General features: G+C 39.4%; 1 protein-coding gene across 1 annotated transcript; it reads left to right on the forward strand.

Moving 5' to 3' along the window:
* Window positions 1-99: 99 nt before the first annotated feature.
* Window positions 100-24595, forward strand: grm6b (glutamate receptor, metabotropic 6b). Its single transcript, XM_088087202.1, has 11 exons — window positions 100-696; window positions 2668-3260; window positions 9545-9761; window positions 12084-12219; window positions 12368-12522; window positions 12809-12949; window positions 13665-13865; window positions 14620-14759; window positions 15906-16529; window positions 16607-16918; window positions 21766-24595. The coding sequence occupies exons 2-11, from the start codon at window positions 2724-2726 to the stop codon at window positions 22003-22005; spliced, it is 2703 nt and encodes a 900-aa protein (XP_087943328.1). The 5' UTR covers window positions 100-696; window positions 2668-2723; the 3' UTR covers window positions 22006-24595.
* The last annotated feature ends 11 nt before the right edge of the window (window positions 24596-24606 follow it).

Raw genomic sequence — 24606 nt, forward strand, 5'->3', positions numbered from 1 at the left:
CAGTGTTGACAGGTGTGTGAAGAGTGTGTGTGTGTGTGTGAGAGAGAGAGAGTATGAATCAAATCACTGCTCATCTAATCTCTCAAAGTGAGTTCCATCATGCTGGGGGGTGGGGAGGGGGCTACGCATTTGGTTCAGCTGTATGAAAAAAAAAGGTCCACCTAGTGCTTTCTTCACAGACGCCTGCATGATAATCCCAATCTGTGGCCATTAGTGCACTGAGAGAGAGCGAGGAGAGAGTTCAACGGAGAGAGGGAGAGAGTGTGGGGGGAGTGCCTGGACAGAGATGCACACAGAGGAGAAAGAACGAGAGAGAGAGAGAGAGAGAAAGAGAGAGCTTTTAAGGGATTTGGCAGTGATTTGTAGAATCTCACTGCTGTAATGTTATGCTTTTTCCTCCACTTTTCTCTGACTCTGGCATAATACTACAACCTGAAGCCTCAAAGTCAGTGTTTTCATTTTGTCTGTTGAAATCACAACTACTTCTTTGTTTTTTGTTTTTTTTTAGACCATTGTTTTCTGCTGTGGTTATTTTTGAGAGTGCACAGCGGCTGTCTGAGATGATAGAGGATTTACTTTTGGTGAGGAGAGGAGAGCCTCTAGATACATAATCACATTTTGGACCATGGATGGAGGCCTGTTTGGTAGAGCTCGTGTGATGGATAACATCAAGACCGGTCAATGAAGAATGGGCAGGTAAGACGTGCTTTTACGTGAAGGAATGTCTCTACCTGCAGGTTGCTTGTAATGATATTTTAAAAATTGGAAAATTGTCAAAAAAAAAAAAAACATGATCGATCCAGACTCACATTTTGCTCTTATTCTGAGAATGTTCCAACTAATTTTCATTAATCCAACTTGACAAGTGCAGACAAACAGGAAGATTTGGCATCATAAATGTGTAATTTAAGTATGAATACAAATATGTTTTGCAATTTGAAAGAAAGTAAATCTGTAAGCATGCAAACTGTTATCATTTATTCATTTCTGACATTTGAATTAAATAATGACAATCAACAAATTAAGTTACCCCATAATTAATATGTTCCATTTTCCAAAGTCTGCATTGAAACATTAAATATATTTACACCTACATGATTTTACTATAGTTGGTGGGATCTTTCAGCCTGGTTGTTTACTGTGGTTTTTGTCAGTGATTCTCATGCAGATAAAATTAACCTGCTCCAACTTTTGGAGCATGAAATGCTGTGATGGTTCAGCTGATGTTTTCTGTTTTGCAAAATTTATAGTGTTTTCCATCATCTGCTCTCTGTGATAAAAGCTTCCAATATTCACTCTGCTTCATCATGCATGCTAAAATCTTCTCCTCAGCTACAGCTGTTTTAAAATGCTGTTTACTGATATGTTTATGGCTTGGGTTTTGTCCTTTCTTATTTTTCTCATGAATTCAATGCGCAAAAACAGACCGCAGCAGAAAATGTGTTTTAAAAAAAGGGTTAAGGTTGGCAGTCAGGGGTTGTCAGACATTTTTACAAATCTTCCAGCTGGTTCTCTGCATTTATACACAGTTATCTGATACAGATCATTTTAGCATTTACTTACAATGTTAAAAAAACAACCAAAAAACCAATATATATTCTATTGAAGATCTCAAATCTTCAAGCACACCAAACCTGTCATGCCAAATAAAAAAAACAATGTTTATCAAAATATTCAAAACACACCTAGATTTGAATTTAAGTAACTATTAAAAATTTAATGTGCTCTTTAAATATTTCACAGTGACTGTGAGTGATGTGACAGATCAAACAAAAATACAAAATATAAAGTTGTGTGGTGAAAATAACTAATTTATCCATCTCTAAAACCAAACGTAGAGGAATATTAGAGACATGCAGATGCAAAACAGCAATAGTTGTTTGACAGTTTATGGCATTCTTCTTCATTAAAAGAAGATTGAGACTATGGAGACATGCTGCCAGGGCCGTTACAGTGGGGAGTGATTATCCAGGGCTCAAAAGGGGGGTGGGTGCTATAACTAAATGAAAACTGGCTGAAGAAATTGGTTGAGACACTGAACTCTGCATAAAAAAAGATGGAGCTGAGTGAGTGACTGCTTATGCTGCTGGTGCACTAATGTACACTATTGTGTCTTTAACTGAGAAAGGGAAATCAGGCACCCAGAAAAATACAAAGCATAAAAGGAAAAGAAACACAGAAAGTCTCATCCCCCCGAGAAAGCTTCCTGTAAAAATTTCTTTTTCCACCATCAATTTTTTTCTCCTCCATCAATTTTTTTTCGACCATGAAAAGTTTTCCTTCCACCTTCAATTTCTTTTTTTCGGCCATCAGTTTTTTTTTAACCATCATTTTGTTTTTGTTTTTACCATTTCATCCCCCCACCATTTTTTTTTTGTTTTCTCCACCTTCATGTTTTTTCCACCATCAATCATCCACCACCTAATTATTTCCACTGTCTGATGTTTTTTTTCCCACCATCTATATTTTCTTTTCTCTCCCCCATGTCCCTTTTGGGGCTCCATAGAAAGCAAACTGACTGTGAAGAAATAAATAAATCAAAAGGTGTGTAAGAGACATGGATCAAGACAGGAAGGGACTACTTATGCTACATTTTGGTGCTACAGTCCTGCACAGGTAACTGCAGTAATGATGAGATGGTGATCAGAGCTGTCTGACTGCCCTCAGGTGTCAAAGGTAGAGGGAGTGGCCTGGTGCTGTCAGTACCTCTGCTGGTCATCATCATGACATCAGAGGCCCGCTCGTCCTATCAGTGCTGCCGGCTCACTTCCCCCTCCAGCTACCAAACATGGCTCCAGCTGATGTGGGTGCTGCTGGTGTGGGTCAGCCCGGGCTCGCCGGCCCAGCAGGGCTCCCAGCCCCAGTCCATCAAAATCGAGGGCGACATCACTTTGGGCGGGCTGTTCCCCGTGCACTCTCGGGGGCCTGCTGGGGTGCCCTGCGGGGAGATCAAGAAAGAGAAGGGGATCCATCGACTGGAGGCCATGCTGTACGCCATGGACCAGATCAACAGTGATCCGGACCTGCTGCCCAACATCACTCTGGGGGCCCGGATACTGGACACCTGCTCCAGAGACACCTACGCCCTGGAGCAGTCGCTCACTTTTGTGCAGGCCCTCATCCAGAAGGACAACTCAGACGTGCGCTGCTCAAACGGAGAGCCACCCATCATCCCCAAACCAGAGAGGGTGGTCGGGGTGATCGGGGCGTCTGGCAGCTCGGTGTCCATCATGGTGGCCAACGTGCTCCGACTGTTTGCGGTGAGTTTCCGCCCCCACATCTCCTCATTAAACACATTAAAGGCAGAATATTTGGGACAGTTTCTTTTTCCAGTAAGTAAGCTGATGGGGAGAGATCAAGGTGAAAGCCATCACCCCGCACTGACTTTTTAATTTATCCACAAAGGAGAAAAAAAGGCGCATGCGTTAACCCTTTGAAACCTGGAGCGACATCAGTTTCCCTGTGCTGCTTCCAGACGCATTTCATGTGTACTGAAACCTTTGACCATACAAACTGGTGGAATTTCTTTCAAAAACATAACATAACAAAGGTCAGTGAGCATCCTGGAAAGAAAGTTTCTACAGTAATTAGTATATTAGGAAAATTATTACTTTTTAAAAGTTAGTAGAAAATGTGTTGGGAAAAAGCCAGGGAAATATATTTATAAATATAATTACATAATTTAAAATGATCTCACAGAAGTATTATCGTTTTTATGCACTTTTTCTTTTTTTTTTTGTTTTCTGAATTTATTTTTCCCTTAAATTTTTTTTTGTTTTTCACCAATTTTCAGTTAATTTTCATGTACTCTTTACAAGCTCTTTACATCAAGCCAGTTTGCTCAGGTTTCAGGGGGTTAAAGCAGTGCTTTCCACCCTGGTGGTTAGGATCACCCAATTGGCTCAGCGACAAATCTGAGGGGTCCAGGACTATCAAAAGTATAGAAAAATTCCAAAATGTTATGCTTGAAAAGGAAAAAACGCCCAATCTTATCTCTTACTTTTATTTTTGTTGTTATTTATGCTGGACATTTGGTGCATCCTGGGTGTCGAGTAGTTAAGACACGTACCATAAACAGTAGCTGCATCATTACCAGTCTGATTACAGGCAGAACCCTTTTCTCTCTCCCTCTGTTTACTGTCTCTACAATGTGTCTGCTTATGGATCTTAAAAAAAAAAGACGCATATTCGGGATACTTTTAATTATTTGGGCCTCAAAAACCCTTCAAATGAAGTAAGCGAGTGGGGGTCACAAGCCCAAAAAAGTTACCATCAGTCAACGACTTCTAAACTAAGACAGACTGTGTCAAATAGTGTGCATCTATCAGGAATACCCTTTCAAAGATCACGTCCACTCAAACTGTTTTTATCTCATACTGATGTCCTATAAAATGTTGGACCATGACTGTACTAACTTGTGAAAAGTTAATGAAATGGCCACTTGGGGCTGGCTCCAAAGCAAAGTAAATCCCCATAGATCCCCACGTAACAATGCCCAACTTTACAGCAGAAATAAACCTGCTCACAGGCTGGTAAAAAAAAGCTGTTAGGATCCCTAAAGCTAATTTCAACATTCACGATGATTGTGCGGGGGCTGATTTGTTTTTAAAAGCTCACCTGTTTACATTATATTAAGGCCCAAATTTATGCATGTTTAAAAAGGGGGCTGGTGGATTGACAGGCTGTCTGCACGGCGTCGCTACAGTCTGTGAATCAGATGCACCCGTCGCTCCTCCACAGCTCGAACCTCTTGTCTGAAAATGGTCACTTCTGGCTCCAAAAAAAATAAAAAAACCAAGATGGCAACGGCCAAAATGCCAAACTCCAGGGTTCAGATCGGCAGTCCAAAAAACGACAGGTGACGTTATGGTAGATACATTCAATATTTACACAGACTGTGATTTTCTCATTTCTCCATTAAGGAGGGCGATGTCGGTGCGTTAACCCAACATCTGAGATTCAGACACACCTCGGGCAAACGAGATGATTTGAAAGCTTATTGCTGTCCAATGTGGAAACGCCAACAAGGAAACCTGAAACTGCTAGTGCAGAACAGATTTAAACCAAATAATATAAAAATCTCAGCCAGACTGGTATATATAAGTACATAATAATCATGTGACAGCGTGATGCACACTGCTCTTTCAGTAGTCAGCCTGTGGAAGAATTGGATACAGTGTTGGAGGCACACTCATTCCAAGAGCTGCTCAGTGGTGCATGAAGCCAAAAAAAGTTTGACTTCCTGAGTATAAAATTAAGTAAATTTTACGCATTGCTGGGCCCATAGAGGAAGCGCATGAGCCAAGCGGCTAACTTCTTGTTTGGCTTTCCAGTAAGTTGAATGATTTTTAACATGCAGCTCTTCTAGGCTTTCCAGATGTTATTGGACCAAATGAAATCCTGATAGTGAAAAAGTCATTTTGTGGGGAATGTGATGCTCCAAAAACAGACATGTCTGTTACTAAGTCGACGGTAAAAGCACATGTTTGTGACCAATGGCATCACATGACAGACACAGAGGTTGTAATTCCACTGTTTAGCCACGACGAAAATTGGCTTTAAAGTCCAATGCACTTCCTGGGAGCTTGGGTCAACGTAACGCGAGCAGCAAGGTGGGCAGCGAGGAGGCAGGAGCCAGGAACAAAAAAAGTTAGATGCACTTCCAGCCCCTTTTTAGTTTTACTGAAAAAACATGTTAAAAATATGAATTTTGGCAGAGCATTTTTACATACTTTATAATGTATCTGCAGGGGAACTTTAATATTTCACGTTTAGTTTGGAACATCTTTTACTGACATGAGTGACCAGCTGTGCTCCCGTGTGTCTGAACACAAACAGACTTTTTTGCTTTCGATGTAGACTCAGATCAGCTGAACTACCTACTATTTTAATGAACGTACTTGTTCATGCTTGTACTGTTAAATTAGCTCACTGCAGATCTAGTTAGGATGTACGGGAGCACACAATGGTCTTATTCATTTAATTATTTTATCTGCTCTCAGATTAAGAACAGGGTCATCATTAAATCTCCTCTTCATTCTGCAGCACGAGCGTGGTGAGCTTTGATTGCAGTTCATTTATGGATTTTACAAACCTAATTAAGAGTGCCCCTCACATTTAATAACATCATCTGGATATTTTGATTGATTGATAATACTTCACATATCCCCTTATTGCTGCCGTGTAGACAAATATTCAGTGCATGTCTCTGCTGATATGATTTTTAAGTCATTTAAAACGATGAATAATTTGAATGAGTCTGTTCACTTCACAGGATTTTGAATCCATTGTCATGCGCAGCCTCTGCCGACTAATCCGGGTTATGTGTTCATTGTAGTCCTTTTTTTCTTTTACAGATGATTGACCTTTGATAATTGATTACACTGCTTATAACAATGATGGGACACTGAGTCTGTGTAAATCCCACATTATGTCATGTTCTCATTGACTTACTGACATACAGCTAGATTGACAGAAATCTAGAACCGTCTAAAAATACGATACTACTCTGAGTCAAATTGGCCAAATTAGTTTCAGATGAAAAAATGAAATTGGACATTCGTACTTGTTACAACATCCTCTATGGTGAGGATGTTGAATCGAGAGCCAAGGAGGGTCAGCTTGCATACAAGGCAGATGTTAACTACAGTATTACAGATCCCACCCTCCACTAAGCCCCTCTCAGCAGCTCAGGACCCTGGGCTGAAAATAGAGCATCAGGGCAGCGGGATGACATTGGTTCTAGGATAACAGCAATTTGTAGCCTGGACGGCGTGGAGTAGATTTAGCTAAATGGTGTGTTTCCTGCTACTGTCCATATGTGCTGCTCTCCACGCCGCGGATCCTTCCACGCTGATATTCACTATACGTTGAACATCTGCTCTTCACCGGAGCAGGAGATGTTTCAACATCATCCGCACACTGTCAAATGTTGCCTTTTATTCTGCAGTGAGTGACAACTGTCGGTTTAGAGCATTTAATATCATGTAGAATTTATGATGTGTGTATCATATCACTTTTGTATTTTACTCAACAGTTAAGCTTGTTAAATAAGCGGACATACAGTAGATTCACCTGCTGCATTTTCTATACAAAAATTTTTAAACATTACCATTGAGGGCCAAACTGTTTATCTGATTGTCAGTCAACATATTATTAACTTAACTTAACTATTATTATTACGGCATTTTAAGTTTAAGGATTTGCTGCTATTCTGTGTTTTACATCACTGTAAGTTTAATGTCTTTGGGTTTTGAACCACACGTTACACAAAATGAACAATTTTAAAATGCAAGTTGGTTTTATCAACACACATTTTTCACTATTTTTAACATTTTGTAAAATTTATTAGAAAATCATCTATTTTGAAGGTCAACTGTGTTGGATTTAGTGGCACAAAGCTAAAACTTGTGTGCTAAGTATGTAGGAGAACTACGGTGGCCGAAGTGAAAACAGAAAAAGCGTATTGCTCTATCTAGAGCAAATGTTTGGTTTATCCGTTTTAGGCTTTTGTAGAGCAGCTTGGTGGACTCTTTTAAAGAAGACCAAGCCCCAAGGAAACTCTCACAGTATTGCAGTGAAAAAAATCCCCTGTGGGCTGGACCACCGTTATAAAAGACACGTCTGTAAAACTGTTAACAGGACACTGCAAACTGCAGATTAGGTCAATTATGATTTTTTGTTCAGAATTTTTGATGGAGGTTTTATATATGTGAACCTTTCCTTGTGCTTAAAACTCTGTTACATCGTCACAATATAAAGTCTATGAGCTGAGAGGGAACTCGCAGGCAAAGCCAGTGGAAGAAACACTCCTGTGCGTATTCAGTGGGCTACTTACCAAGAAAGTAAACCTTTCGTGCTGTATGTGCCAGTGAGCAGTTCTGTTGGACTAAATAGGCAACATTTTGGTGTCTGGTATATAGTTATTATTATTATACATTTATAAAGGGGGGGGACTTAGTATTCAAATATAAACAGCCTTTTCTAAGTTAATGAGAACAAAGAAATGAAATGAAAACAGAGTTGTGAATATTATATATCATATCTGCCAATAGGTGCCAGTAAATCCTACACACTTTTACATCTTAAAATTATATTAGTTGTGAGCCTATTCATAATAATGCAATTTATTCAGTATCATCATATCAATACACACTTTTTTTAAAATCTGAGTCATCAGTCCGCATTGAAATGAGTGTTCTCAAACCTCAATAAGTCTGTTGCAAAGTGATAATAATTTAAATCAATACAAAGAAAATACTTAATCTAACGATTGAATTTCTTTGAACCATTCAGGGTACATTTTCTACTTTGATCAAACATCATTGACCATTCACTAACACCCCCACTCTTAATTAAAATAAAAATCAATATTGTACTTGCACACACTCTTCTGTTTAGTAAAAGTACAATCAGACCGTTAAGTCGGGGCTGAACCTAAATCACGTTTCCTGGAATATTCTGGACTGTTTCAGTCACTCACTGATGGTGAGAAGATTTCAGCAGTGCAGGATTGTAAATGATACTTGAGTTACTGATACGGCTTATTGATTTTAGTAAGTGAATTGGTGCAGATGCTTCTATGGGATTAATTTGGAGAGGATTAAGTTTCGTCTTGTTCAGTACAAATTTGTATGCAAACAATTGATTCACCTCTCAGTCTTCTCTGGACACCAACGCCAAATGTAATGTAATAAACTTGTCCAATAAACTAATGGAAGACTTTTGATTTTTGGAGAGTTCACACCTGGTTGAAGATGTGGTCTGCAAGATGGTGACTGACCTGTGAATCTGAGCTTGACGTTAACACACAGCAGCGAGTTGAAACTGCATGTGGCCATCAGAATTAAATATATTGTATGGCTTACAGCTGAGAAATGCTAACCTTTTTCTAGTCTTTTGATCTCTGTCTCTCCCTCTGTGCTTAACGTAATTTGACTAAAACCCCTATAATCCTTCCAGATAATCTGTGAAATGGTTCTCTCGCTCCTCTCTCCTTCTCCCTTCACTACCCCTTGTGTCTACCTTTCTCTCCTCGGCCCAACGTTAAGCCACGCACGGGGACCGGCATTAGCAGGGTCAGGGTTGAGACTGTCGACATAAACTGTGTCATTAAAGAAGTAGCACACCAGTAAATTAATCTTCTCATCCTTTTTTTCCCAAACAAATGCTTTTACAGCTGTGGCTCCTACCATCTGTATTTCACCGTGACGTTGTCTATATACATATTCAGAGCAGCTCTGGAGAGAACACGCTGTGAAGTCACCTCAGTTCTGAGAATTACTGAGAACACAGGCTGTTCAAGAGATGATTGCTCTCTATGATAGTCCAATTTTGGGATTTTAATGCACTAAAACTGTTAATGTGGAATGCCTTCATTTGGACACTTAGGCTTTTGTCCGTGAGCAAGTGGTGCATCATCCTCTGTTATGGTTCACTGCCTCTACTTTTTATCTTTAGTATCACATATTGGCTTAATTGCGCCGCTCTTGTTTTCCCCTTGACCTGACCCTTTCGTCATCACTGACCCATCCCTGTGTCTCAGATCCCCCAGATCAGCTATGCCTCCACTGCCCCGGAGCTGAGCGACAACAGCCGCTACGAGTTCTTCTCCCGTGTGGTGCCTCCCGACTCCTACCAGGCCCAGGCCATGGTGGACATAGTCAAAGCCATGGGCTGGAACTACGTCTCCACGCTGGCCTCCGAGGGCAACTATGGAGAGAGCGGCGTCGACGCCTTCCTCCAAATATCCAGAGAAGCAGGTTGTGTGTCTGGCTGTACGAATTCACTGCAGTGACAAAAAGGGATTACTCATTTATCAAGCTGTGTTGTTCCCACTCATTAAAAGACTAAAATAGGAAACAAAAATCCTTTAATACACAAGATCTAACAGGGCAAACTGGAGTCACCTCCTCACATGGCTTTAAAAGCTCAAATGATGTTACTCGGGTTCAGATTTCACATCACCATAGTATCACACACATACTGCACATGAATAATTGACAGTGGTGGACGAGCCATTGCTGTTGCAGCTTGCTGACCATAGTAGGTCCTCCACATTGGTCCAGACTCAAATATCTCATCCGGGAAGGATTGCCATCAATTTTTCGTAGACATTCATTGTCCCCAGAGGATGAATCCTAGTGACTTCAGTGATTCCCCGACCTTTACCCCAGTGTCACCACGAAGTTTACATTTGTGCTCCAGGGATGGGAGTCTTCTGTGGGCCAAGGCGGAAGTTAACATCACCCTTGTTTCTTTGTCAAAAAGCCAATGGGATTTTTCCATAGGATTTTGGATTATTGTTGAAATTTTTTTTTTAAAAAAGCTCTGTGGCAAGCGTTTCTAATATGCTACTTTCACATTTTGTTCAGCAATATAATCTTCACAAATGAGTTTTGAAGCCTAAATGCAGCCTAAATCCTACATACATTAGGATTTAATTGAAATACAATACACCACATGTAGTAAAAAAAAATCCCCCCCCCCTCTATTTTGACACCTCTTTTCCCTCACTTACGTCACTTCCTTTCCTCCCCTCTCCTCAGCACTGATTTGTTCCTTTCACTCTTTGTTTGCTGCTGTTTTACCTGATCAAGTTCACCTGTTCACTCCCTATTTAAACTCTGCACACCCCTTCACTCACTCTTTCCTGATCATTACATGAGGCGGCAGTGCTGGTTAGCAGAGTTTCTTGCGTTTTGTTTATCCTGTGCATTATTTAACTGAGAACATCCATTTGACTCAAGTTCTAATTGTTGTATTTGTTTCTTTCACAGTCACAATCCGTGTGTGTTTGCTCCCCCTTTTATTTCACATTTCTTGAGTTGTGCAAAATAACCCTTTTGTGTGGAAAATTAAGTTCTTGTGGCTGATGCTCCTCCTCTTTTGCATGACTTCACCATCACAACCACAACAAGGCCGTAAAGCTGTGTTCGCCCTAATGTCGCCTGTAGTCTCACTTAGCCACTTGTTAACAACCACCTTTAAAGACACACAAAAGCTTCAAAGTTCATGAGTGGGGTATTTACTGATGTAATTTATGTTGCAGAACAAAACATGAAAGTCCCTTAAACTTGAGTTAACCACAGTTTTTTGGACATCCAACCAAAATCACATTCAAAAAACCCATTGACATTGAAACAAGAGAACTGAGAATGCTAAAATGCTAACTATTGTTTGGGTTTTCTGAGTAATTTCTTTGTATTATCCAATGAATTGCCACAAAGTCTGTTACAAACATTTATGTTGCCCTTAGCATAAATTGTTATAACTTTGTCTAACTCTTGGTGGGCCACCTAACACCAACATAAGGTCAAAATTGAATTTATGCTCCATCTTTACTTTGTGTTTAGTGTTAATTGGCTCTAAATGTTAACATGCTAACACACTAAACTAAGATGAACATGGTAAACAGCATGTTAGGACTGTCATTATTAGCATGTACCCCTGCTGAGATTAGCAAGTCTCAAAGCTGCTGGCGTGGCTGTAGTATAATCTTGTATTGATTAGTATGACCTGTACTGAGTGTAATTTATTAAACAGGTTCACAGAATTAATTTAGACATGTTTAAAATAGTGTCAATACTGGCTTAGGTCTGATGCTCTTCATTTAGAAACAAACAAGACTAAGAGCCTTGCTAGCAGCTCTGCAAATCTGCGCTAAGAGGTGCTTTGGGCTAAATGCTAACGTCAGCAGGTATGTTTACAGTATTAACCATCTTAGTTTATCATGTTAGCATGCTAAGATCTGCTAATTATACAAATGGGAACAGAAACATGAAGTTTATGTAACATCACTATAGGCTATGTCACCCTTGTTGTAATCTATAATTTATTTTGTATGTGGCACTGGAGAAGGATAGTTGAATTTCGTTCCCAGCTCATCAAATACTGCCTCTTTAGGTTGGTAGTCAGGTCATACTGCTGATCCAAAGCTTATTGGACAATCAACAATCTTTCTCGAGAGTTACACAGCACTGTAATATGTCGGTTATGATTTTGATTATTAGTATTATAAAATTTACTGTGTGGTCAGGGAAGAAAACAGTAATGCTAACACATTTCCAATATTTCTGACACAGGGGGGCTGTGTATCGCACAGTCCATAAAGATTCCCAGAGAGCCCAAACCAGGCGAGTTTGAGAAGATCATCAAGAGACTGATGGAGACCTCGAACGCTCGAGGAGTCATCATCTTTGCCAATGAGGACGACATCAAGTGAGTCAAGCTCGGCTGCATGGAATATTGGGGAAAGGAAAAAAAAGCCAAATGATGAAATGAAGTGTTTATATTTAATTGTTAAGTGTCCTGTTTGATAATCACAAATTAGAAAATGTGTGATACATTTTAATCTGTTCTCTTTCAGGCGGGTGTTGCAATCTGCCAAAAAGGCCAACCTGACAGGCCACTTCCTGTTTGTTGGCTCCGACAGTTGGGGGGCCAAAAGCTCCCCCATTCAAGACCAGGAGGATGTTGCTGAGGGCGCCGTCACCATCCTGCCCAAAAGAGCCTCTATTGACGGTAGGGCTAAATATTACATTCAGCTCTAACCAATTTAATGCAACATGAATATCTAAGATAGATTGCAACATTTGACATTGATAGATGAGTCTAATACCAAAGTAACAAATAAAGGAAATTAATGATGTTTGATAAGTCTGCCAGTGATTTTTCCAGCCTGCCAGTAAAAAATGAATACATTGAGACATAGCCATATTTCATTGCACAAAAAAATAGTTTTTCTTGTTGCTGATTGTAGCAATGTTTTCATGAAACATAAACATGTCTGGTTTATGAAATGTTTCAGGGTTCGACCAGTACTTCACTTCAAGATCTCTAGAAAACAACAGAAGAAACATCTGGTTTGCAGAATTCTGGGAGGACGACTTCAAGTGCAAACTAACCCGCCCTGGCGTAAAGTACGAACTTGGTAGAAGAAAATGTACAGGTAAACAGGCTGCAATTTAACACAACCCTTTGAAACCTGAAACTTTAGTTTCAGGGAATTGGCTTGATTTCCTTCAAAAACATGGAAAGAGGGCTTCAAGCAGGTTGACAAGAAATTGCACAAAAAAATGATAGAAACTGGTAAAAAATAAAATAAAAAAATACATCTTTTGGGGGGAGTTTTTCCTTATCTGCTGTAAGGGTCCAAGGACAGACGGATGTTGTATGTTGTAGATCCCTTCGAGGTTGATTAATGACTTGATTAATCTTTCACTTGCCTTAGGGTATGAAATGTGCCGTTTTGCCTGTCTGCCTAATAAATTACAAGAAAATTATCTGACAACAAAAAAAAAGACAAGAAAATTACCTCAAAAAGTAATTAAAAAACATATTTCTTCTATGACATAATTTTTAGATATATTGTTACAAGAATTATAAATGAAGTTTTTAATTTTTTTTCTTATTTTTTGATAATATTTTAAAATTCCCCAAGCTTATTTTCAGATCATTTCCTTTCATTGTGACCAATTTGTGGAAATTTTCTTGCCAAAAATATGTTTTTTCCCATGTTTTTGAAAGCAATAAAAACATACTTTTCAGGTCTCAAAAGGTTTAAAGTACTGTGTTAAAGCATTAGCGAATCTTAGGTCTTTGTTTGTGGGAAGTTTTGCCTTTTCAGCGTTTTTTTTTTTTTTTACACTTTTGTCGCCCGTCAGGTGAGGAAAGAATCAGTCAACAGTCTCAGTACGAACAGGAAGGCAAGGTGCAGTTTGTGATAGATGCTGTGTACGCCATGGCCCACGCCTTACACAGCATGCACATGGACTTGTGTCCTGGCCACATGGGCGTCTGCGAGAAGATGGACCCTGTGGAAGGACGGAACCTGCTCCAATACATTCGCTCTGTCAATTTCAATGGTGAGCTTTGGACTTTCAGTCTGTGGATTTTTTTTCTTCTGCTTTTTCATGCAACCTGTAATGATTTATATTGAAAAATGTTTTATTTTGTTGATCAAACTGAACAAGAAACCCTTCAGGGAGATTAAGGCTGGAAGAACTGCACCACTGCAGAAGGTTTGAAAAGAAGCACATTTAAAAAAGAAAACGGTAGAAGGGAGGTCATCTTCAAGTCATAAGCCTTTAGATGTTTCTGTTAATGTAACTAGCTACAGTACATAGCACATTTCTCCAAAGCACGTCCCCTCCCTAGGGCTGCCTCCTCGCTCTTCCCTATACAGAACGCCGTGGCTTTTCATCCTCGTCTTTCATAAAAAAGTCAGTTTAGAAAAAGGGAGGGAAAAAAAGCGTTATATGAAAGCATCCTATTTACTGCTCTCCTCCTGCTGGATGACCTTAGCTTGTATGGAAGATTTTCTGATTGAGCGCCTGCAGGGACCTGAGAGGAACATTCAATCACGTTAGGGCAACAGAGCAGAGTGCACTGAAAGACTGTACGCATGGAGGAGAGCCTTCACTAAAGAGCATCCTGCACTCAGCTTTTACATGGTTGCACAAACCTGAAGAAAGCAAACACAAGCTGTATTCAACAGCGTGTTGGTGTTTTCACCACTAAACATGGAGGTGCACGTCTCCACCTCAGAGAGCCTGAATTCCTTCTCCCCTTTGACTCACTTATCTGCTTTTTTTGGGTCATTAAAACTCCATCAAACAGGCAGCGCAGGAACTGGAGTGATGTTCAATGAAAATGGAGACGCTCCTGGTCGCTACGACATCTTCCAGTACCAGCTATCCAATGTCAGCAACCCCGGCTACAAGATTATCGGCCAGTGGACTAACCATCTCCGTCTCAATGTAAATATTTGCTTTTGTTCCGTATAAACTTCAATTAATATTTTGACATTTTAAGAGGACACCACTCTCATGTCTGTAGGCTAACTATATAACTAGAGCCTTTAAGATTTAGGTTTTCTTAGCACCCTTGTGCTGGTTTTTATGCTCATATTGTATAAACAGATGTTCCTACTTGAAATGATCATTTTATGGACATTATAAACAGCATTTTTGTCATCTTTCTTTGTGAAATGAAGCCATGCTTTGGAGTGTGTCTTCCTCTCCAGCATGACTCTTTGCAACTTTAAAGCAATGGAGACACATGAGTTTAACATCGTTTTACAACGTGCAACTGACAGAAAAACATGGCGGCACTCAAAGGGAATTGATTAGCTTGGAGGCATATGATTTTGATAATTTGGACAATTTGTGTCACTTTTGAACTCGAATGGGTTCTCTATTGCTATTCCTATCCTATAATTAGCATGTGTCAGGTGAGCGATTTCCTTGTTTCCAGGCTTCATGCTAAGCTAAGCTAACTGGCTGCTGGCTCTACATGAAAGTGGCACTGACCTTATCAGCTTACCCTTGGCAAAAGAAAAATAAATAAATTAAATAAGCTAAATTTCCCAAAATGTTTAACTAGTTATCATGCGTCATGTTTTTTGGTTCCTCTATAGCAGAACAGATGCTTTTCATTTTTAATTCATCTTTATTTGTGTTAGCTCACACTACATGTTTTAAATGTCTCAAGATTTCAGCCACAAGTGGTCCTCCAGTAATATTTAAACAAGCTCACTACAGTTTATAACAGATCTTTTGTCAGGAGCTATGTCTGAATTCAGACTGAGTAACTGCTCAAGACAGCAGACCAAAATTTTAGAGCTGCCAGAGAGCCAATTGATCATTTAGAAAGCCAGATCGTTGATCATTCAGGCGATGAATCAGATGCCTTGAACTGCACATGAAATGACAATCTGCAGAAATTAGTTACGATTCTAAAATTAGGCAGGAACAACCAATTTGTGGCTAAGACCAGGCTTCAGTTGAACACTGTCTGCTTACCTTCATGGTGGCAGTTTTTAGCCTTTTACAGAATCTTTGCCAGTTCTAATTATATTTCAAGTATAGTAAGATAATGTTTGTGTGTTTGTACATCCACCCTAGTCAGAGGAGATGCAGTGGTCAGGTGGTGACCGCAAGATCCCTGAGTCGGTGTGCAGTTTCCCCTGCGAGTCCGGAGAGAGGAAAAAGATGGTGAAGGGCGTTCCCTGCTGCTGGCACTGCGAGCTGTGTGATGGCTACCAGTACCTGCTGGATGAGTTCTCCTGCGACATGTGCCCCTTCGACATGAGGCCCTTAAAGAACCGCACAGGCTGCCGGCCAACACCCATCATCAAGCTGGAGTGGAGCTCTCCCTGGGCCATTATCCCCGTTTTCCTGGCCATCCTGGGTATCCTTGCCACCACTGGAGTCATTGTCACCTTTATACGCTTCAACGACACGCCCATCGTTCGGGCCTCTGGCAGAGAGCTCAGCTACGTGTTGCTGACGGGCATCTTCCTCATCTACCTCATCACCTTCCTCATGATAGCTGAGCCCAGCATCGCCGTGTGCGCCTTCCGCAGGCTGCTGCTGGGACTCGGCATGTGCATCAGCTACTCTGCCATGCTCACAAAGACGAACCGGATCTACCGCATCTTCGAACAGGGCAAGAAGTCGGTCACGCCCCCGAAATTCATCAGTCCCACCTCTCAGCTGATTATCACCTTCATACTCATCTCAGTGCAGGTATCATGCGGATGCTCCAGTCACACACATCATCTAGACTCTTTGTAGCACTCTGACTAACGCTCCTTTCTCTGCAGCTGCTCGGGGTCTTCATCTGGTTTGGTGTGATGCCACCCCACACCATCATCGACTACGAGGAGCAGAAGCCCCCGAACCCGGAGTTCGCCCGTGGGGTCCTCAAGTGTGACATGTCTGACCTGTCCCTCATCCTGTGTCTGAGCTACAGTATCGTGCTGATGATCACCTGCACTGTGTACGCCATCAAAAGCAGAGGAGTTCCTGAGACCTTCAACGAGGCCAAACCCATCGGCTTCACCATGTACACCACCTGCATCATCTGGCTGGCCTTCGTACCGATCTTCTTCGGCACAGCGCAGTCTACTGAGAAGGTAGGAAATGTAACATTTGTATAAGTCCCTCTCCTGGAATCGGAGGCATTTGTACTTCATTTGTGTGCTTTGAGTTTGTGTTGCGTTATACTTGTACTCTGTTACATTTCAAATGGACATCAGTGCTTACTTTGAAGATCAAGATTTTGCATATAAAACGTTATCGATTTCTAAAATATGATGCACTTACAGACTGAAGTACCCAACAGTGTGTGAAGCAGTTTAAATTAAATTAACCTCAGACAGCAAAACCATTAAATGCTGCTTACACAGTGAGGCACCAGTAATAATTATCCCATAATATAACGCTCCCATTAATAAAACATTTTGTTTGTGAGACTTAAAGTATTTTGCCTGTTTTAACACTTTTGTATGTCAGTAAAATCATGAATGAGGACTTAAACCTCTAATTTAGTTTTTTTTACAGTGTGATATTGCGACCTGTTACTGGGTGTCTACAGATATACTAAATATACGTTGATGCTCTGTACTCTGTACTCTTTTTGTTCTGCAAATTTAATACAGATTTTGGGACAAATCATTTTTATCTTATTCAAGCATTGCAGGAGAGGCAGGTATAAAGGATAGTTTATGTGTGATCCAGCACAGAGGTGGGTTACATGTAGGAATATGGTTTTTAAAATATTATCTTAATCTATATTTTAAGTAAGTATAAGTATAAAGTGTAAGTATAAAGTTAAAAAAACAAAACAAGTTTTGGGTTCACTGGTAGATTTCTTCCATCAGAAATGTTGACTTTCATGCTGAAAAGCTTGACTCATTTTGACAAAAAGAAATTAAAAGATGGATAGAATAAATTAGTGTTTGTGGTAATTAACACCCACCCATTCAGATGAATGAGGACTGTTTAATAACTTAGGTCTAATATTTATTACATTTATTAAACGACATTTTAAAACTTTTTAAAGGCCTGCAGACACCCTGAGTTACTTAAAAATGAATTGCTACCCAGATAAATTAATCGTCGAATGATTTGCAGATTTTCCCGATTATTCAACTTGTATAGAAAATGTCAGAATCGTGGAAAAAGCCCATCACAATTTCCCAGAGCTTAAGATGGTGTTTTTAAATGACTTGTTTTATCAGACCAGCAGTTCAAAGTGCAGAGATCTTCTGTTTGCCATCATAGAAAATAAAGAAAAGCATCAAATATTCACATTTGAGAGGCTGCAGCCAGGAAATATTTTTAAAAAGAAAAAAATAGGAAATCTTTACTCGTTTTTAATGCTGTTGAATAAAACAAGATCTCTCATCACTAGAATGTTTTGGAAGTGTAACTACATGTGTCTACCTATCTAACCCTAAACAGCTTCAATGATGGTAGAACTAATCATTCATTACTGACATAATTATTTTATTTATAGTATTATCTATTAATCAATCGTCTTATTGATTCTTTTGTAAAGTTAAGTCCCTCATTTTGTTGTACAATTATCACATTATTAGCTGCACATTCACACATCTTCTTGAACATCAAATTCAAGGACTTTACAAAGACTTTAAAGGTCCAATACCCTCAATCAAGGATTCAAAATGGCATGTTTTGGGAAACAAATCAGATTAAAATTAATTAGATTAATTACTGTTTTAACATTTAGAATTTTTATAATAAAAACTAGCCCGTTTCTCGTCATCTCTTGCCTTCTCTAACAGCACAGCAAAACAATATATTATGTAAACTGAGCAGTTAATCCAGACAATTTCCATTTTTGAACAAAATATAAAAATTCAAGCACCTTTAACTGTTTGAAACCTGGGCAAATTGACTTGACTTCTTTCAAAAACATGGGAAGAAGGCAAACAACTCAAGGGATGAACCACAAATTAGCAGGAAATTAGTAAAAAGTACTAAAATTACTTGAAAATTAGCTAATAAAAATTTAAATACCGCCCTCCCTCAAAAAAAAAGAAAAAGGGGGAGGTAAAAAAAACTGACATGAGAAACTGCTTTGAAATTACAATAATTCTATAAAAATGATTATAAATGAATGTTATACATATATAATTATGAAAAAAAATGTTCCCTAGCTTTTAAAAAAAATATTTTCCAAATGAAACTTCTAATCTATAACTATTTATGAGACATTTCTCGCCAAGTAGCTCAGTGTCTTTTTCCCATGTTTTTGAAAGAAATCAGTTTCAGGGTTCAAAGGTTTAAATATTTTTGAAACGTGTCTGAAGGCAGCACAAGAAAAGTGATGTTGATCCACGTTTCAAAGGGTTAATGACCCAGTTCTATTAAAACTTTCAAGGCCCTGATTTTTTCATTTCAATAATTTCAAGGACCCTCGGGAATTCTGTTCATTAATTTTGGTACAGTCATTCAAGAAGTACTTTATTAATCCCTCTTGGGGAGATGTACTTTTCTCTGAGGCTCTTTAAGTCTTAATCCTAGATATTAATGGCAGTATTTAAAATAATGAGGCAAATCAAAAATAAGGCAATACACAATAGCACACAGTTGTAGTAAGAGAGTAAATGAGTCTCTCAGATGTTCAAAGTGAAATCGGAGTTTGTTGCCTGTCATATCATATTTGCTTCCTGCTGTACTCACAGGACATCCTGCCTCCACTGTACTGAGGGTTTAATTTAGCTTGTGGGCTATTTCTGCCGTCACAAAGTACGAGGCTGTTGGGGGAATATTTGAAAAACAGATAGGTTTTGACTAATAGAGAGCTGTATTATGATTCAGTCAGGCTGAAACAATTAAAGCCGGAGGTGCTTTCAGAGTCTTTTCACCTCCTCCGAATGGAAATGAAGTGAATTAAGAAAAAGGGAGGGCGGGAGAGAAAGGAGGTCAGATGAGCTGAGGGACGGTAGGGACCCCTCGTAGACCAAATCAGCCATCCAATTCAATTAATCATCACTTAAAAAAAGAGCTAAATATAGAAGCTTACTTTTGTCTGGCTCACGAAAATAATGGCTGTTATCCTCCCGTCATGTGTAAGACCACGTGTGACAAGAGGTGATTTACCTGCTTCATGTTTGTACGTACGTATGGAACAAGCATTCAGCGTCCCCGAGCCAGTCTCGCCTCGGGCCAGGCACATGAATACAATCAGCACGGCTCCTTTTACAAACCGAGAGGTCACTGATGAAAAGCACGACAAAGAAACTATATTGTATGGACATCATCCTATGAGATAGCAGGATGTGCTGCTGCTGCTGCTGCTGCTGCTGCAGAGGTTAGTGTACAATTTATGACTTATTTATGACACAAATATATCTTATTTATTGTGGCACATATGGCTTGATTTATTTATGACTTGTACAGTTTGCTGGAATAATGAGTTCATAATTTATTGGAGGCACATCTCAAGAGAAGTCACTTCTCATTATTACTGTTGGATTAAGAGGAAGAGCAGGAAGAGTAGACGTGGTCAAAGCCCATAAATAGAGCTTCCTTTCCTGACTACATATACCAGGTCATAAATCATTCAGCGGGGGAAAAACACTGCCTCCTGTGCTTTGAGATGAAAATTGTAAACTGCATTGTGACAACCTATGAGATGACAGGGTATTTACCTGAATCCGTGCAAGATAATAATCAATATTCAACTGCAAACAGATACTTAAAGGTCCAGTGTGTATTCTACAGGGTGATATATTGGCAGAAATGGAATATAATATAAGTTTGTTTTCTTTAGTGTATAATCACCTGAAAATAAGAGTTGTGCATTTGTCACCTTACGGTGAGTCATTTATATAGGAAGCAGGTTCTCGTTCAATAAGATGCTGCACCGCCATGTTTCTTCAGCAGCCCAAAAGGAACAAACCAACACTGGCTCTACATAGTTACTGGCATTTTTGGATATACCACCATAGTTGACCGAACAGTGGAGTATAGTGCAGTATAGTGGAAAACCAAAGGGGGAATAGAGCGTGATAGAGAGAAGGGTGGAAAATGAGCTTGGACAGAAACTGTGTGGGTCCATGTAGGGTCAGGCCTGATTATTTTGGGCCCGATCAGAGCTCTAGTTAGCAGTCCCTCTGCAGCAAGCAGTGTTGGGGAAGCAGAGATTTTTTTTCCCAACTTAAAACTGCTTTATTCACTGTTTGTACCTGATTTAATCACAATCATGTTTGTTTTAAAGAGGAAGTATATAAGGACTTTTCATTAAATTCTATATTATGACTTGTTATGACATGCCATACTATGACATTTCTATGACATACCTTTGGCTTTTTTAAAATTGTTAAAATGTGATGTTTTTGTGACTTTTTATGGTATACTGTACTATACTTTTTTATGACATACTATACTATCACTTTTTGTGACTTTTAATGACACGCTAAACTCTTATGTTTTATGAGTGTTAATGATGTATGATACTATAACTTCTATACTGTGACTGTTATAACATACTATACCATAACTTTTTCATGAAACCTTTTTTATGACTCCTATGACATGCTTCACTATGAATTTTTGAGTTTTTATGACATGCTATTCTGAGACTTTATGACTTACTACATTTTTTTTTGACATGCTTCACTATGACTTTAAATGACATGCTATACTATGACTTTTTTATGACTATATGACATACTATGTTTTTCTGACTTCTTTTTTGTGACTTTTTATGACATACTATACTATGACTTTTTTATGACTCTTTAAAAATAACTTCTGATTTCCTATGCGGATAATTCAGCCAATTTCAGCTGGTTGTTATCTGCAACCTCACCTCTAGATGACGCTAAATCTCCCTAGATCTTACACACTGCTCCTCTAAAGATGCCTAAGAAATGAACTGATAATTTGTTCATCAACTGTGACCACAGGTGAGTAGGGATCTCTCTGACACGCTATGTCTCTGTTGCAGATGTTCATCCAGACCACCACCCTAACAGTGTCCATGAGTCTGAGCGCAACCGTGTCTCTGGGCATGCTCTACATCCCCAAGGTCTATGTCATCATCTTCCATCCGGAGCAGAACGTCCAGAAGAGAAAGCGCAGCTTCAAAGCCGTGGTGCAGGCAGCCACCGTGTCCACGCACCTGTCCCAGAAGTCCAACGACAAACAGAACGGAGAATCCAAGATCGAGCCGGACAGATCACAGTGAGATAAGTGAAACTGGCTCCATATTTTTATCACCTAATGTCACAAGCACACACTGAGACGGCTGATGAAAAATCTTGATTGTCTTTAGTTTTGCTTGGATTCATTTTTCTCCCCTTTACTATGGATTGAATGACCAGCAAAGACGTTCCTGGATTTTGTTTCTTTTCACACTTGTTTAGAAAACTCAGATCTACTAAACCTTGGAATGAAGCACAAAAGGAAACCGAAAAATGCTCACCCTTAAAACAGACAGCTTTTTAGTACACTTAAACAAGAACTGGAAGGATGTTGAAGTATGTTTTGTTTCTTCTATTTATAAAAACATCCACATACACAACTCAGCTTGACAAGGGGGTATTGTTAGTTTTATCTTTCCCTGGGAAATGCTAATTAAGAAAAAAGAAGTTTAAACGGTGACCTTTGCCCTACAGGAAGATGTACATGTATGTGGAATCCTGGGGTCAATGACGCATTGATTACTGGCTCCATAAGCACTGCATGGATTGTGTATTTTATGTGTACATGAATGTTTTGAAATACTGTTTGTATGGGGTGTTATGACTTTTTCTTCTGATTGCACTGGAAGGAACCAGCTTTTAAAATGCACAACCACGTCCTGTTACTATTTCTGATGAAGTCCCCGAGGGGAGGTGTAATTAACCACTTTACTATAGTCAATCACCGCAGAATCATGCAGTGTCTAATCACTAATGCATCAAAGCATTTTATTTAAAATGGTGTTATGTGCGTAATTATGATGGTACAAGCTGGTTTTCATTGTGGAAACTGTAGATCCACGGCTGCAGACAGGATACAAGTGATTATGAGCAGGATATTTATGTTCTACCTGGTACTTTTACTTCTTCAGTGGGAAACAATGTTTGGTATTTCCCCATATTGTTTGTCAAAATATAGAGCAATCACCTCCAACGTCAGACTGTAAGGCAACACGCCCAAATCACAGGCCAGCCACTGTTAATGCATGGGAACCCTGTCAGAAAGCTTAATGCATAGAAATAGAATGAGAAGCAACATTGGCATTCAAATCATCATAGCACGATGGCTTAGAGCGGTGGCCACTTTTATGTTTATACGTTGCCACGGTAACCTTTTCAGTGGGCTGACTTCTGTATAAACTTCCATATGAACAAAATATCTTGTGGTAAGTCATGAACGCACTCAGGTGAGGTTTCCAGCTACACTAGGGGTGTAAATCACAAGTTTCACCACAATAAGAGATATCGATTCTTTGGACGACAATACGATATTTGCTTATATCACCAAGTCTGCCACCATACAGTTTTGATTCTAATCAGTTCAGAGACCTGTGATTGATACAAATTCATATCGTAAACATCCTCATTGTCCTTCTCTTGGCTTCCTACTATTATCTGGATGGTGTGAGGCTGCTAGCACGGTTTAGGTGTTTAGGAAGAAGCTGCGCTTAGATGGAAATGGTGACACAGCGTGCCATTGGAATTTCAAAATAAAGCTGTATTTTAAAGATGATGATATGTATCCATGTTTTCATTTAGCATTGTTCATATTGGATTGTTGATCATTGAATCGATATCTCAGTCCAGAGCTTTGTGTTGTTACACCCTTTGTAACTTCTAAATGAGTAGCGGAGTATGCTTTCACATAAGCACTCACCGTTACTTTTAAAATGTTACCGTAACTGTTATTTTCCTGTTTCTTTTGTTGCCATATATTTTATGTATGTCGTAAAATATGATGTACTTAAGCTGCCTCTGCAGTACAAGTGAGAGCCGCTGCTCAGCGAACAGTGGAAAGGCAGAGACAGACAGCAGAGAAAAACAGCACGCAGCTCAGCATGTTTTCCCACCTAAATCGAACCTGAATTGAGGATTTGGTGATTATTGTAAAAGTGGAAAGACTAACGTTAACCATGGCAGTTTAGGTTTAGTTTCATTTTATTTCCACCATGTTTAAATTTATTGTGTTTTACGATAAGCAATTATATTTTTGTTTAGCAAAAAAAAAAATGGTGTAAGAATAGGCCAAACCAGAGTTATTATTATGTTATTAAAACAATCACCATTTCCTTTTGTACAAGTCAAATGACTGAAGGCTCATTTATGCTCAACGGTAGATACGTAAACAAATTATTAATACAGTAAAAACAAACTTTCTGTCCACACATTGCAGTGTATTAATGGCCGTGCAGACTTCCACAGTCTACAACTCTGCCTCCGTTAAAAAGGTACATTATCACAGCCACCTCCATTGCCTGGTTTGTTGTTGTTTGAAGCTTTTGACCCTGTCCTCTGGTGCCATATATTGGCTGTCTCTGCCATCATGAAGGATGCATGGAGGTATGAGGGCAGTGATGTTTATGTTTGGGCCTGACAAACCTATTTTCGTACAGAAAAGGAGTATAAATGAGCATAAAGGCAAACAGTTTGATGTCCTTTCTGCTCTCATTCTATTTCTATGGCTTCATTATCAGTTGTATTTCATTGATTTTGTGCCATGAAAGGTCCTCTATCTTGCAAGTTCTCATTTATGCAAACAGTATTCATCTAATGAGGTTACTCCTAAAATTAAAAGCAGTCCTTTATTTGCCAGGATATGATTTTTA

The sequence above is a fragment of the Plectropomus leopardus genome, chromosome 2 (assembly GCF_026936395.1).
Source record: "Plectropomus leopardus strain MGB_pleo_1.0 chromosome 2, ASM2693639v1, whole genome shotgun sequence".
NCBI classification, from domain to species: Eukaryota; Metazoa; Chordata; class Actinopteri; order Perciformes; family Serranidae; genus Plectropomus; species Plectropomus leopardus.